General features: G+C 35.9%; 2 protein-coding genes across 3 annotated transcripts in view; one reads left to right on the top strand and one right to left on the bottom strand.

Moving 5' to 3' along the window:
* Positions 1–16002, bottom strand: part of crybb3 (crystallin, beta B3) — a 783391-nt gene that overhangs the window by 520018 nt on the left and 247371 nt on the right. The window lies entirely within an intron of this gene.
* The window catches only part of tnca (tenascin Ca), a 117929-nt gene that overhangs the window by 98015 nt on the left and 3912 nt on the right, over positions 1–16002 (top strand). Inside the window, exons 18-28 of the mRNA XM_067439634.1 lie at positions 128–400; positions 3714–3986; positions 5504–5782; positions 7509–7781; positions 8815–8937; positions 9100–9243; positions 9944–10063; positions 10346–10489; positions 12077–12207; positions 13367–13499; positions 14696–14847. Coding sequence (XP_067295735.1) covers positions 128–400; positions 3714–3986; positions 5504–5782; positions 7509–7781; positions 8815–8937; positions 9100–9243; positions 9944–10063; positions 10346–10489; positions 12077–12207; positions 13367–13499; positions 14696–14847 — 2045 coding nt within the window. The remainder of the gene's footprint in view (positions 1–127; positions 401–3713; positions 3987–5503; positions 5783–7508; positions 7782–8814; positions 8938–9099; positions 9244–9943; positions 10064–10345; positions 10490–12076; positions 12208–13366; positions 13500–14695; positions 14848–16002) is intronic.

Genomic DNA, 16002 nt, shown 5'->3' on the forward strand with positions numbered 1-16002 from the left:
AAGGATTTTTGGCTGAACTATCTCTTTAACCAAGGCTGTTAGGTGGACTGTTAGCATCTCTAAAACTACTGGCATCAGAGAAAGAGACACTAAACAAAACGTCATGGCTGGCTTTTTCCCCCTGTAGCGGCAGAGCCTGACTTGTCTGGGCTAGTTGTTTCAAACATTACCTCAGACACAGTGTCACTCTCCTGGTGGACGGGAGAGAAGGCGTTTGATAATTTTATAGTCGAGGTGAGAGAGTCTGCTTTGCCCACGCAGGCGACGGGGCGCACCTTGCCCGCAGGTGCCCGCTCCACAGTGCTGACCGGGCTCAGAGGAGACACGCGATATCAGATCAAGCTGTATGCCACCTCTGGTGGAGTCAACACAGCTGCCCTGACAACTGTAGTAACCACAGGTACCGCAGCGCATGCTTTGAGTTCTCAGAATATATGCTTTAAACATTTATAATGAATTAAGATGAATTGGTTTGCAATGGAAGCCTGCCACAAAATAAAACAATAAAAGGGTAATTGCAATTGTTTATCTCACACTGTAAAAAAAAATCAGGTCTCCAATTGAACATTTTCTAGTGACTGATCACTTAAAAATTTTCAGCTGGCCAAATTGAATTTCTGTGAATTAAATTGCATCAATTCACAGAATTTCAATTCGGCCAACTGAAAAATGTTGATGTGATCAGTCACTAGAAAATTTTCAATTGGAGACATTTATTTTTATTTGTACAGTGCACAATTCTGAATATTTCTCGCAATTACGAGTTTATATCTTGCAAATTGGACTTTTAGTTTTTCAAATTGACTTTCTGTCTTTTTCTGAGATTTTTTTTTAAACCAAGCTTTTTTATGAAACTTAAAAACCACATTAAACCTAGATGGGTACACAATAGTATACTTCAAGTGCAAAAATAATATCTAAATTTATATTGCAAGCAGTCATATCACCCTGTAGGCTAGCCCAAGACTGGTTTCCCACTGAAGCTAAGCAGGTCTGAGTCTGGTCAGTATCTGGATGGGAGACCAACTGGGAAAACCAGGAGCTGCTGGTAGAGGTGTTAGTGAGGCCAGCAGGGGGCGCTCACCCTGTGGTCTGTGTGGGTCCTAACACTCCAGTATAGTGATGGGGACACAATACTGTCAAAGAGCACCGTCCTTCGGATGAGACGTTAAACCGAGGTCCTGACTCTCTGTGGTCGTTAAAAATCCCAGGATGTCCTTCGATAAAGAGTAGGGGTGTAACCCGGCATCCTGGCCTAATTTGCCCATTGGCCTTTGTCCATCATCATGGCCTCCTAATCGGTGTTAGGATTGTCCATCATCATGGCCTCCGTTCTGGTGTAATATGGCTGCCGTCTCATCATCCAGGTGGATGCTGCACATTGGTGATGGTTGAGGAGATTCCCCCCTTCTATGTGTTCACATAAAGAAAACTTGCAATTATACTTGCAGAATAAAACTACTGAACTAGATTTTTAGTGAAAGTATATTTCAAAGTGTACTTTCATAAAAATAAAAATTAGCAGTATACCTATAAGTTCACCTGTAGTAAACTACAAAAACTCTGTAAACTAGTTGTGTACTCTGTTACACTTAAAGTCTACTTAAAGGTATTTTAAGTAAAACTTTTATACATTAAAAAGTGAGCCAATTTAGTTCCAAGTAGTATTGAGAGAGTACTATAACAAGTATACTACATAGAACAGTACATTCTAGTACATTTATTTTAGTATACTTGCTTCATTAAGTAAACTTAAAAATAAGCTTGAACTTTACTTAAAGGGGTACTTCAGCGCTGGGAAGATGAATCTGTATTTAAACTCGGTCATTAAATTATTTTTTAATTTGGTGCCTTCTAGACTGAGAAAAGACAGAAAATGTATTTTTGTCTCATGGGGATGAAAGGCAACAATTCCCAGAATTCCTTCGCTGCCCTACGAGGCCACTCCCAAAGCCATCGCTACTGGATCACTTTCCCACCGTGTTTATTTTCATAAAATCAGTTCAGTTAGAAAACAAGCACTAGAGTTAAAAAATAAATGTGTGTGTTCAATATAATGTGAGTGAGCCAATCGAGTGTCACAGCACAAACGCTTTGTAATTAATAAATCGAAATTAATCGCATTTTAATTTCATATAAATATTTGACCTGAGAACAGTGAGAAGTAATTTTTCACATGGATTTTTAGTATACCATTGAATAATGACTGAATACATAAGCTTAATCAACAAAATATTGTTTATTGATTTCAGTCCAGCAGACCAGTGCAATGTTTGCCATTAAGTGTAGCAAAAGCATATTTGTGATATTTGAGGCTCGATGTGCTGCGGTGATACGCTAATTCCTTGTTGTATAGCTTGCACACAACCATGCTCTTGTCGACGCTTCCATCCTTTCGTTTTTTTAAAACAAAATTTCCCATCCACGGGACCAAGCAAAGCGTTCTCATCAGCTTCTTCGTTCATGTTCACTATGGTTTGTTGTTGTCGTGAGCGCTAGTTGGTGTTCTAGTATAATCGGTCCGTCGAAGAAACTCATTCATTGAAAAACGTTCCGCGGTGCAAAAATAAGTGTGGTTAAAATTGTTATTTATTTTTTGTGTAATTAATCTTAATTAACGTGTTAAAGTCCCGTACTAAATTAATCTTAATTAACGCGTTAAAGTCCCGTAATAAATTAATCTTAATTAACGCGTTAAAGTCCCGTAATAAATTAATCTTAATTAACGCGTTAAAGTCCCGTAATAAATTAATCTTAATTAACGCGTTAAAGTCCCGTAATAAATTAATATTAATTAACGCGTTAAAGTCCCGTAATAAATTAATCTTAATTAACGCGTTAAAGTCCCGGCCCTAGTTAAAACACTTACATTACTCAGCATAGCTCCGGTTATATGAATGCCTGCAGCTGCGAGCTGAACTATGAGTCTGATCTCATCCCCCATGCTCGCGTTGAAAACACACAATCATTTGAATATACTCCAGAGTTTCTACTGATACAAAGCCATGCGAATCGCTGAAGTAACCTTTTAAGTTTGCTTAAAATAAATGACCTTGATGTGTACCTATGTTTTGTAAGGGATGGTCAGAATTGTGAGGTATAAACTCTCTATTCAGAATTGTGCAGATTAAAACAAATCACAATTACATATTTTTTTTAAATTATTATTTATTTAATTCTTTGGTGGAAATTAGCTTTATGGTATGGCATAAAATACAAGAGAGCATGATTTAAAGTAGTTTTTTATGACTAAAATATTATAAAATAATACAATATTGGCTTCCCAGTCTTGTGTTTGCACTAGTTATGTTTAATTTGTCAACTCACTCCATAGTCTTTTGAATTGTGGGATAAAATCAGGTCCATACTGCATCTTATTCTGGCCAATATGCCTAGTTTACTTATTACTAAGCATTTAAAGTGAAACACTAGTTTCTATCAGTGATTTGATGCCATTGTTCTAGCAAACCTAGTAATAAGTTTGTCCTTGAAGTGGGAAAATCAGTTAGTCCCACTGAATGATAAATTTACATCCCAAAAAAAGCCTATGCATTTTCTGTGGCATCTTTCAAACTGAGGGCTGAGTCATAATTATTATCTGTGGAAATTGACCACAGATGCTTATTATAGACATTAAGGCAAATAAACCAGAATAATCCTACTGTATTAAACCTCCAGTTTTGTAACAGTACCTAATACTTTCTTTCATTCAGAACCTAAGCCTAAATTGGGCCCCATTGTGGTGTCTGAAACACTCCCGAATAGCTTGAGGCTGTCCTGGAGCTTATTGTCAGGCCACTTTGATGGCTTTGCTGCTCGTATCACTGACCGCGAGCAGCTGTATGATGTTGTAGAGCTCAGGCTGTCAGGCGCAGAGAGGAATGTTACCGTCATGGGTCTTATGGACTCTACGGTCTATGACATAGTGTTTTATGGTCTGTCTCGTGGCCGTCAAACTCCATCAATTTACTTCAATACCAGTACAGGTACTGTGCACGTTTTTCATGCTTTTATTAATCACAACAAATCAGGACTTAACAAATGGAACTAACACATCTACATTGAGTTAATTTCTGAAACTGCCTATGAGTTATTTTAATGACCCCGAAGTCGCTTTTTACTCCAAGTGTGAATTTTAATTTTATTTTATTTTTTGCCCTATGTCAACAATGGAGAATAATGTGCATGGTAAAACAAAACAAACAAACTTCACTAATTATATATTAAATATATATACTGCTAAAAAAGTATTGGGACACCCTGCCAAATCATTGAGGTGTTCCAGGTTTATAAAATCAAGCTCCTATGCGGACTGCCTCAACAAAAATTTGTAAAAGAATGTGTGAGGGTACCGTGATAGGTTGCCACCTGTGCAATAAGTCCATTCGTGAAATTTCCTCACTACTAAATATTCCACAGTCAACTGTTAGTGGTATTACAACAAAGTGGAAGCATTTGGGAACAACAGCCACAAAGTGGTAGGCCATGTAAAATAACAGAGCAGGGTCAGCGCATGCTGAGGGTCACAGTGCGCAGAAGTCGCCAACTTTCTGCGGAGTCAATAGCTACAGACTTCCAAACTTCACGTGGCCTTCAGATGAGCTCAAAAACAGTGTGTAGAGAGCTTCATGGAATGAGTGAAAAAACTCTTAATGCTTCAGCATACCAAGATATTTTGGACAATTTCATGTTCCCAAATGTGTGGGTATAGTTTGGGGACGGCCCCTTCCTGTTCCAACATGACTGCGCTCCAGTGCAGAAAGGGTCGGTCCATAAAGACATGGATGACGAGTTTGGTGTGGAGGAACTTGACTGGCCTGCACAGAGTCCTGACCTCGACCCGATAGAACACCTTTGGGATAAATTAGAGCGGAGACTGCGAGCCAGGCCTACTCGTCCAACATCAGTGCCTGACCTCACAAATGCACTTCTAGAAGAATGGGCAGAAATTCCCATAAACACACACCTAAACCTTTTAGAAAGCCTTCCCAGAAGAATTGAAGCTGTTAAAGCTGCAAAGGGTGGGCCAACTATGTAAAGGCAGGCGTCCCAAAACTTTTGGCAATATAGTTTATATATTACTATAGGCTTATCTTTAAGTGCAGTTTCTCTTTTTAACTTTAAAACAACTTAATCGGCTGTGCTTGAAACATTACATGATTGTGCATTCATTACATGAAAGAAAGTAGATTTGCATCGATCTGATCACATATTGTTTAATTATAGTAACACAGATGGATGATTGGATTGATTCATTCCAGTTTTGTCATTGCATATGCATGCAGTTGTATTGCACCCACTAAATATTCAGTTATTTTACATGGAAAAAACAGAAAGCTCATACAATAATAGCTTAATAATGACAAATTAATAAGTGACATATAACAAGCTATTTTGACCTTGCAATCACTGCAGAATCAATTATACATCCTCACCCTGTATTGTCCCCTCCTATAACACTGCAACTACGGGACCCAAATGAATCCTGTACTACGTAACCCAGCATCATTACCTAAAGTGGAAAACCTCACCGTTTCGGATATTACCCCATTCGGATTTCGGGTGTCCTGGGAAGCAGATTCCACTGAGGGCTTCAGCCATTTTCAGGTAAAGGTGTCGGACTCTGGCCTGCTGCTGGAGCCACAAGAGTTCGTAGTGCCAGGAAACCAGACCTTACTGGAAGTTTTGGGCCTGATTACTGGCATTGGCTATGAGGTCAGTGTGACCGGGGTGTCAGGGAAGGGGTTACAGTCTCGTCCAATCACCACAGTGGCTGTTACAGGTACCGCTTTCTGCTTTTCAACTGCATGTCACTCCTTCACCTCAGAGCTTTCACTGCCCAAGCTTGGTAGCTTTTATCTTGTTGTGTAGCAAAATGTTTTTAATATCCACCAGCTCAAAATGTTCCCAGGGGTTGTATGCACAGGACATGTTTAAGATTGATAGTTTCTCTTTAATATGATAGGCACACAATATCTTGACAAAGACCTGACAAATTGTACAGTTGCCATACAGTACGCACTTGATATGCTCAACATGCTTTTCTCGCCCCCAGCGGCTTCCGATTCTGATTAGTCAGTCAGTCAGTCAGTCGCTTAAAAATCAATGTTGATGGAAACAATGTTATTGGTAACACTTTATTTTGATGGCCCACTTTAGACATTCTGAGTAAGTTTGCCACTACATGTCAGCTAACTCTCATTAGAGTAGGAGACTTTCTGTTTAATAGCTGCCAACACTTTATTATTATTTTTTACAAGCTGTAATATAAGTCTCAGGCGTCCCCAGAATGTGTTTGAAGTTTCAGCTTAAGATACCTCACAGATCATTTATTATACCATGTTGCAAATGGCCATTTGAGTGGAAGGGAAAACATGCTGTTTTTGTGCATGTATCTTTAAATGCAAATGAGATGCATAACATATTTAATGTTTATTTTTTTGCAGAGAATGCATCTTATATTTGGTCTTAGTAAAAAAAAAATATAGTTTATAAAAACATCTGCCAGTACATGAAGACATAATACACCAGTTGAATATGTTATGCAATGTTGCTTTTCAAGTAATTGTATTTGGTTTCAAGCTCATTTTACCTGGAAAATAACCTTGTGGCAAGCAGAACAAGGCAGATGGACCGCGAGAATGGGACCGGTCCTTCTGCCTCATTCTGCAGGCCACAAACCTTAATATAATTGTTTGTTTAACCTTTGAGCATGTGTTAGATTGTTTCCAAAAATGGTGATTGTTATGTAAATACATTTATGCCACATTAAAAAGTCTATGTAAATGCACCTTTTCATGGTATATACGCTGCTTCAGATGCGGCTTCCATCGCTGACTGCACGAAAAAAAGCTCAAAATACTAGAAAACCTATAAAAAATGACCTATAATGCTTATGGAGATGGCAATTAACCAATAGCATGTCCTGTGTCTACACGTCCTCTTAGACATCACAGTCCATATTCTAGAAGATGACATACTATTTGGTCTAAGCTTTGGTTGGGAAACTCCTACAAACTCAACTATACCTCCTCAACACTATCCCTTTGTTTATTTGCCAGGTCTCCTCCCTTGAGAAAGTCTTTTGCTTTGTTTCTAGTGAACAATACATGCTTCGCTTGTCCCACGTCTGATGCCATATTTAAACTGTAAAAAAAAACTTGTTTACTTAAATGGCTGGCAAAAACTATCCATCAATATTAAATCAGGTTTCATCAAGGTTTATTTCACCAGTATGAGGCCTGAGGATGTAGATGATGAACAGTCTTGCATGAAATCTTTCTACAGTAGAATGATGTCTTGTGAAAGTGGCATGCATGATTTGTGATGCCATACAGGTGTCAAAAATCATGAAGAGATGTGTATACATCGCTGTTATGTGTCCAGGGTTTCACTAACACAAGAAATAGTCGTACTGCTTGATGCATGTCGAATGGTTGGAGACCGGCAGGTAGTTGGAAATGAACTTGTTAAAACAAGAAAAAGACACATTTCCCCTTGTCAATCAGAGGCAGAACCAGAGATTGAGCACCTTTTCGTGTCGGACGTCACCCCTGAGGGTTTCCGGCTGGCCTGGACCGCAGAAGACGACGTTTTTGATCGATTTGTGCTCAAAGTTAGAGATTCGAGAAAGCTCTCCCACCCTCGAGAGTTCATTGTGCCGGGTGATGAAAGAACCAAAGTGTTAACACAGCTTTTGGGGGGAACTGAGTATGAAATTGAGCTTTACGGTGTCACGTTGGAACATCGCTCCCAACCCGTTACTGCTGTTGCGAGAACAGGTATTGTGTTCAGTGTTATAGGATTGCCTTTCGCATCATTCTGGATTTGAGAGGGCTTTCTTGGCTGCGATGTGGTGGAAGTATGATCTCTAACCACTAAATAACACTCTTCGTCCTAAACAGGTACTGGTGCACCGTGATTTGAAATGTATCTATCATGATATGTTTCAATCCAGGGTTAAAGTCAACAGCAAATGCTGAGATTGGAACAGTACTGACAGAAACAGTGCTTTTGTGGCCCTCTGATAGTTTCTTTGTCATTTTAAAAGATTCAATTTGTCAACAGATTGTCCAAAGATTCTGTTTGCAAGCCATTTTACTTGTATTTATGCATGCATTCAGCAGATGCTTTTATCCAAAGTGACATACAAAAGAGGCACAAGAGCACTTTATTTCAACAAGAACCAAATATTGGTTGTAGCTTTGAAAGTGGGTGCATTAGAAGCTGAGACAAAACATTTTGACATGTTCGTAAAGTAAGATGTTGACTTTAACCTTGCATGCTTCCGTTCCTCTCACAAAGGAACGCTGTGTATGTCCATGCATCCAGAGGAAAGTCTCCTGATGTTCATGTCACTACTAAACCATCAAGTTGCATTTTCTGCACATGGTTGTTGGGAAAGTGATGTTCATTTGTCCGCATGCCCTGAGAACTAATGATTTTGTGTTGGTTTATGTAAATGATCTACATAACATGCCTTCATTTTGTCATTGTCTCGCTCCAGGTTAAAGTTGTGGAATGCAGATGAATGATTTTGGCATGACTGATCATGTTACAAATGGAAGCATTTGTGGATGTTCCTTGAATGGAAACTTGCACTATTATGACTAACGAATCTTTCTTTTAGGCCTTTTTCATTGCACCAGGCCTGCTTCTCCTGCAGTTGTTGGTCTTTCTTTGTCCGTTTTCCAGTGGCTGTATTAATAAACTTCATGTCTTAATGACCATCCGGAACGCTGGGTGGAACATATTCCCAATTTTCAGTGTTTTCTTCATGACATTGTTAAATATATTTGCATTGCTGTCTGGCAGGCCTCGGAGCTCTCCGCGATCTTCGTTTCTCGGACATCAGGGACACATCCTCTGTGGTTTACTGGACTGTACCGCGAGCCCAGCCGGACTCCTACAGAATCACATACTTACCAGTCCAAGGAGGCGAGTGCTGTTACTCTTAAAACCCTGAAGAATGCTTCAACACATTACTATAGATATGCAGTCTAGTATGGAAACAAAGACCACTAAAAACACTTTTTTGTGTGTGTGTCTATTCTTCTACTATACTGTAAATTCATACGTTATTGCTTCTCTTCTTACCAGGCACTCCCATGGTTGTGACGGTGGACGGGTCACAATCTCAGGTTTCGCTAACGGATCTGATTCCGGGGGAGATGTATCAGGTGTCAGTGATTTCAGTGAAAGGTCTGGAGGAGAGCGAACCAGTGTCAGACACTTTCACAACAGGTCAGTTGAATAACTTTTATATATATAATCGATTTGACAGCACTATAAATATAATATATAATAATCGCTGTCAAATTGATTAATTCTGATTAATCGCATGTAACACAAGTTTGTAAACACTTTGAAAATATATGACAACATATTCAAATATACATTCGTATGTAAAGATGAAAATATTTGACATTAATTTATAGTATAATATCAATTATTTAAATCTTATATATATATATATATATATATATATATATATATATATATATATATATATATATATATATATATATATATTACATTTAATTAGCATATAACATTTTACCTTAAAAATATTATTTTGTTTAACTAATAGGCTATATATAATTTATATTTTTTTATATATCATTTTTATTTGTTTTTGACATGTAACAGAATAAGTTGTGACATTTATTTCTATAGCACTTTATACAGATTGTTTTAAAGCAGCTTCACAATAATAAATTAATTCCATAAAATTCATCAATTATGAAAACAAATTCAATTTAATAGTGTAATTATTCCGCTCAAGTCCGTTCCATAACTAATACATAACAATATTGATTTTATACAAGCTATATTTTATATATTATATAATATTTATTTGATATATAACAAATAATATCATAAAAAAGAACCTTTTTTATTTTCATTGTTTAATTTTTTGATGAATTTATTTGTGTTACTACAGCGCTGGATATGCCACGCAGCCTGACGGCTGTCAATGTCACTGACACGAAGGCGCTGTTGCTCTGGCAACCTGCAGTGGCGACAGTGGATGGATATGTCATCACATACAGCGCAGACACTGGTGGGAACCTCCAGCAGAGGCTCTCTCTCGCTCTATTTTAAGCTTCTCTTTATTCATTCATTCTTTGACTTGTCCCTACAGCTACTCACCCCGAGTAGAGCAAAAATAGTTGTAGATATCTCAGTATCACTGCTGTCACCGATACACCAAAATACACATTGTAGTCCTTGAAAAAAGCACACCTGTTATTCAGTTTTACTGTATTATCATTTTTTTTTCTCATGTGTTTTAGGCTCTATCACTTTAAGTTTTATAGATGAGCTTCTTGTATTTTCTCTGAAGTGCCACCGATATCAGAGCAGGTTTCTGGCAACACCGTGGAGTTTGAGATGACTTCACTGGCTCCAGACACTGAATACACAGTGCGTGTTCACGCCATAAGAAACCGAGAGAAAAGTGCTCCAGCGACCACAGACTTCACAACAGGTGAGCGTCCGGCGCCATTCAGCCATTACTGGGGCTGCAGTGCCCCCTGTAGGCCACAGCAGGTACAGCTGCACTGAGTTATTGGAGAGTTTTCATAAAACTGCCAGGATTTGTATATAAAATCAGAGTGCAATTCTGTTATGCTTGTAGGCTAGTGTTTTTTTTTAATGCAAAACGCATCAATATTAATATTAAGTGTTTAAGATTACTTTTTATTAATGTTTTTGTTTTATTTTTTGTGAGATTCTTTTTTAATTTAATGTAATTATTTTTTGTGTCCAGATCGAAAAAAGAAAACCATGTAATGCATAACAAACATTTTTTACAAAAAATAAATCAATAATAATAATAATAATACTGTTAACAGTAGCTTTAACACAATTTGTAATGTTTTTTTTTAAGGAAATGTCCCATTCATTTCTCATGTGTCCTGATTGAGAATAAAAACCATTTATTGTATCACAATTTTTAATGAAATAATAATAATAATTATGAAAAGAAGCTTTAACACAGCTTTTAATGTGTATATATATATATATATATATATTTTCATATTTTTTTATTATACATTAAATCATTTTCTTCTCAATCAACGCATACAAGAAATAAAAAAGACATTTCTTAAAAACTATGTTAAATCAATTTTTATTTATTATTTCATATATATATATATATATATATATATATATATATATATATATATATATATATATAGAAATATATATATAGAAATATATATCTTATATATAAGAAATGTCTTTTTAATTTCTTGTATGCGTTGATTGAGAAGAAAATTATTTAATGTATAATAAAAAAATATTTTACAGATTAATAATAATAATAATAGTAATATGAAAAACTGCTTTAACACGGAGCTTATAATTTTTATTTAAGAAATGTCCAGATTGAGAATGAAAGTCATTTAATGTATCACAAAAAATATTTATGAAATAAATAATAATAATAATGATAATAATAATAATAATAATAATAATAATAATAATAATAATAATAATAATAATAATAATAATAATACATATTAAAAACAGATTTAACACAGTTTTTAATGTTTTTAAGAAATGTCTTATTTATTTTTCATATGTGTTCTGATTGAGAATAAAAAACATTTAATGTATCAAAAATATTTTTTACAAAATAATAATAATAATAAATATGCTTATTATTAGCTTTTAATTATTTGTTTTATTTTTTTAAGACTTTTCCTATTAATTTCTCCCATATATCTATTGAAAATAAAAACCATTTAATGTATGACAAAAAATTTACAAAATAAAATGAAATTTAAAAAATGTTAATAATAAAATTAAAAATACATTTTACATGTTATATGTTTTGCCTATAGCATTTGATATTAAATACAAACATTGGTAACAAATACCTGGATAATAAAACTGCTGTACAACTCATTTCAAGACTTTTTTTCTGTTTGGTCAAAACAACAATTCTGTAAATAAAAATACATTCTCCCATAATGCATCAGTGTTTGAAGTTTAGCGATTAGAAACTGAAAACACTGTCATCTGTCATCTTATTGGCTGAATAAGCATGAATGTAATGTGATTGCAGATGTGGATGCTCCGCGTGATCTGGTTGCCAGTAATATTCAGACAGAAAGCGCTTTGCTCACCTGGAAGCCGCCCCGGGCAGCCATCAGCGGATATATCCTGACCTTTGAAGCGTCTGACGGGGATGTCAGGGTCAGCCATTTCTCTCATACCACTAACTTTCAAACCCATATCCACATTATTTTACAACACGGAGTATGTTCTTCCAATACATTAGCCACTATAGGTAAATAACTAGAAGAAGAATAAAGTGCAGTAAAGAGTAAAACTATTTGCACTGCAAACAAGATTTATGATTTGTTCATTATTATAATAATACATTAAGATAATATAATATAAAGCAGCATAACAGACTGTTTTTGTACAGGCACAATAACCTGCAAAACTTACATTCAACTTACAAATAGTGCTAACAGGGATAGTTCAACCGAAAATGACATTTTTATTCACTCTTTACTCATTTACTCACCCTCATGTTGTTAACAAACCTGTATGGCCAACTGTGGTACATGAAAGAAGTAAATAATGACAGACTTGAATCATGTATTTAAAATAATGTACAGTATACAATGTACAATATATAACTAATATAACCTGCATGCATTAGTAAATCATGGCAGAACTTTAAACATCTGGAGAGTGTTGTTTATTGTGCAGATTATAGAATTATATTTCTGGATACGATTAGACAGCAATAATAATGAATCCATTTTATAATGTTTCTTTCTTTTACTCAAAGCACTATAGCACATTACAAAAACAAGCGAAGTATACATCATATGTGACCCAGGACCACAAAAACCAGTCATGTCGGTCACTTGTTTTTAAATTGAGGTTTACATCATCTGAAAGCTGAATAAATAAGCTTTCATATGATGTATTATTTGTTAGAATAGGACATTTTTGGCCAAGATAAAACTATTTGAAAATCTGGAATCTGAAAATAAATCTAAATATTGCGAAAATCCCCTTTAAAGTTGTCCAAATCAAGTCCTTAACAACCCATATTACTACTTATAATACATTTTTGTATATTTATGGTAGGAAATGTACTAAATATCTTCATGGAACTCTTTACTTTAATATCTTAAGTATTTTTGGCATAAAATAAAACATTTTAATTATGACCCATACCGTGTGTTGTTGGCTATTGCCACAGATATACCTGTGTGACTTAAGGTATGACTGGTTTTATGGTCCAGGGCCACATGGTACATAATAGCAATAGTTATTCAAAATGAAAATGTGTTTTTACTGCTATTCAGAGCGTAACTGATGTCTGTAATCACAGAAAGTGAATCTAGACCCATCTGTCACCTCACACGGTCTGTCCGATCTGAGAAGCACCACAGAATACACCGTCCGACTGCAGGCCGTCTCTGAGGACAAGAGGAGCAAGAGTATCAGCACTGTCTTCACCACTGGTCAGTCACTTTACCACACACACACACACACACACACACACACGTCGTGTTTCCATGTTTTATGGGGACTTTCCATAGGCGTAATGGATTTCATACTGTACAAACTGTACATCCTATCCCCTTACACTGCCCCTGCCCCTAAACCTAACCATCACAGGAAACATTCTGCATTTTTACTTTCTCAAAAAAACTCCTTCTGTGTGATTTATAAGATGTTTTCCTCAAGGGGACCTAAAAATGTCCCCACAAGGACAAGTATTTCGGATATTGCCATCTTTGTGGGGACATTTTGTCCCCCATAACGTAGGGATTACCAGGTCACACATATACACCACACACACACACACACACACACACACACACACACACACACACACACACACACAGAGCTGGTTTTATTTAGCACAAATAATTAACTATATTGCTATTTCACAGCCCATATATATATATGTTCCCCATATACAGGTCCTTCTCAAAAATTAGCATATTGTGATAAAGTTCATTATTTTCCATAATGTAATGATAAAAATTTAACTTTCATATATTTTAGATTCATTGCACACCAACTGAAATATGTCAGGTCTTTTATTGTGTTAATACTGATGATTTTGGCATACAGCTCATGAAAACCCAAAATTCCTGTCTCAAAATATTAGCATATCATGAAAAGGTTCTCTAACCTTATTCCTATTTGCTCCAACAGCAAAATAAAAAAAGTCCACAAAAGCATTTCTATTCAAAAGCATTTCTATGACTTTCCAGGAGAGGGGAAAATGGCCCTTCAGTGTAAACTGGTTTTCTGTTATTTAATGGCAAGATAATATAACACACTTTACATGAAAATATAAAAAACTTTGCTTTGTAGATTTATGTTAATAACTCTGGGAATACATCGCCACACTGTTGGAAACCATTTGCAATTTCTGTTTAATGCCAACTTTAACCCCTTATTATGAGCAATGGTTATGGTAGCAAACACAAAAAGATTATTTACTGTTTTATTGGGCAGTCAAATTGTAATTTTTGTGCAGTATTGTGACTTATATCAAACAGTCTTGACTGTGAGGGAAAATTCACTCACTGTCTACGAACCCTTATAAATGATGTCAGTGATTTTGCATTGGTTTTGATGCACAGCATTCTGTAGTTCTTGTGATCTATGTTCATTATCAGTGTGTGATTCTTCGTGTGTGCAGTTGGCACGCTCTACAAAAACGCCAAGGACTGCTCAGAAGCTCTGCTGAATGGAGAGACGTCCTCCGGTCCGTACACAATTTACATAAACGGGGATGAGAAACAACCGGTCCAGGTTTACTGCGACATGACCACTGACGGCGGAGGCTGGATGGTGAGTCTAGAGGAGCTGTGTGTACTTGCTTTTTTTTTTTTTTTACTTAGCCTAGTTTTGACGTAAAGCAACTTACATACAACAAATGTAACAGATTCACTTTATATTAGGTGGCCTTAACATTTTTTGATGAATCATTTGATACAATGCACTTATTGTGTACTTACATGTTTTTACATTGTACTTACATTTTTAAAATTAGCTGTATGTAATTACGTCTATAATTAATTTCTGTAGTTACATTTATAATTACTCTGTTGACACTTCCCTTACTCCTAACACTACCCTTAAACTGACACACACCACACATTTACCCATATCCCACCTCAACATGAGCAAGTGTTTTGCAAGACAAAATTAACACATAAGTACATTGTACTTATTTTTGATGTAAGTACATAGTTAAGGCCACCTAATAGTGGGGCCCATGTAACTGTACATAACACTGTACATATAAACTAAACATTTACAGAAGCCTTAGACGTAATAGATAACTTTGGAGATTGATTGATTGCATCAAAAAAGCTTGTGTTTTACCTGACAGACTTCAGTCCTTTAGACAGTGAATAGAAATGTTGACATTACACTTTAAAAAGAGAGAGCATTATGTGAATAAATAACTTTATTAGCGGCTCTTCAACACAAATCAGACCTAAGCAGTGCGTCTCTGAGTGCATTGGTCTGTGTTGTACATTTATTATTAAATAAATGTCATTTCTTATGTTGTTTGTATCAGTGTTTATTTAGTGATACTTATTGACTTCAAATCTACGAGGAGATAAAAAGTAATCTATACAGCTCCAAGGGGAAGAGCATTTAATAAAGAATGTTTTTTTTGGTCAGGAAAATATCCATATTAATCACTTTATAAACCATAATCACTGGCTTCCGGTAACGGCCATATGCGAGTCTAGTTTCGGTTGAAGAGTGACCTCTGACCCGACGCATGACTTAGGATGTAGGTGTAGCATAAGCTCAGGGAAGAGTAGACGCCTCTCGCGCTTCAAACAATAAACTCAAATTCTCGTTTTAGACTTTTTGATGACAAACTTAAATGTTGGATTGATAAAGCCAGGTCTGAAAGTTTAAAACATCTTTGAATAGTTTGAAGGTTTTACTCAGAAATGCAAAAAATGTTACTGGCATGTTGATAAC

This window comes from Pseudorasbora parva, chromosome 3 (genome assembly GCF_024679245.1).
Source record: "Pseudorasbora parva isolate DD20220531a chromosome 3, ASM2467924v1, whole genome shotgun sequence".
Classification (NCBI taxonomy): Eukaryota; Metazoa; Chordata; class Actinopteri; order Cypriniformes; family Gobionidae; genus Pseudorasbora; species Pseudorasbora parva.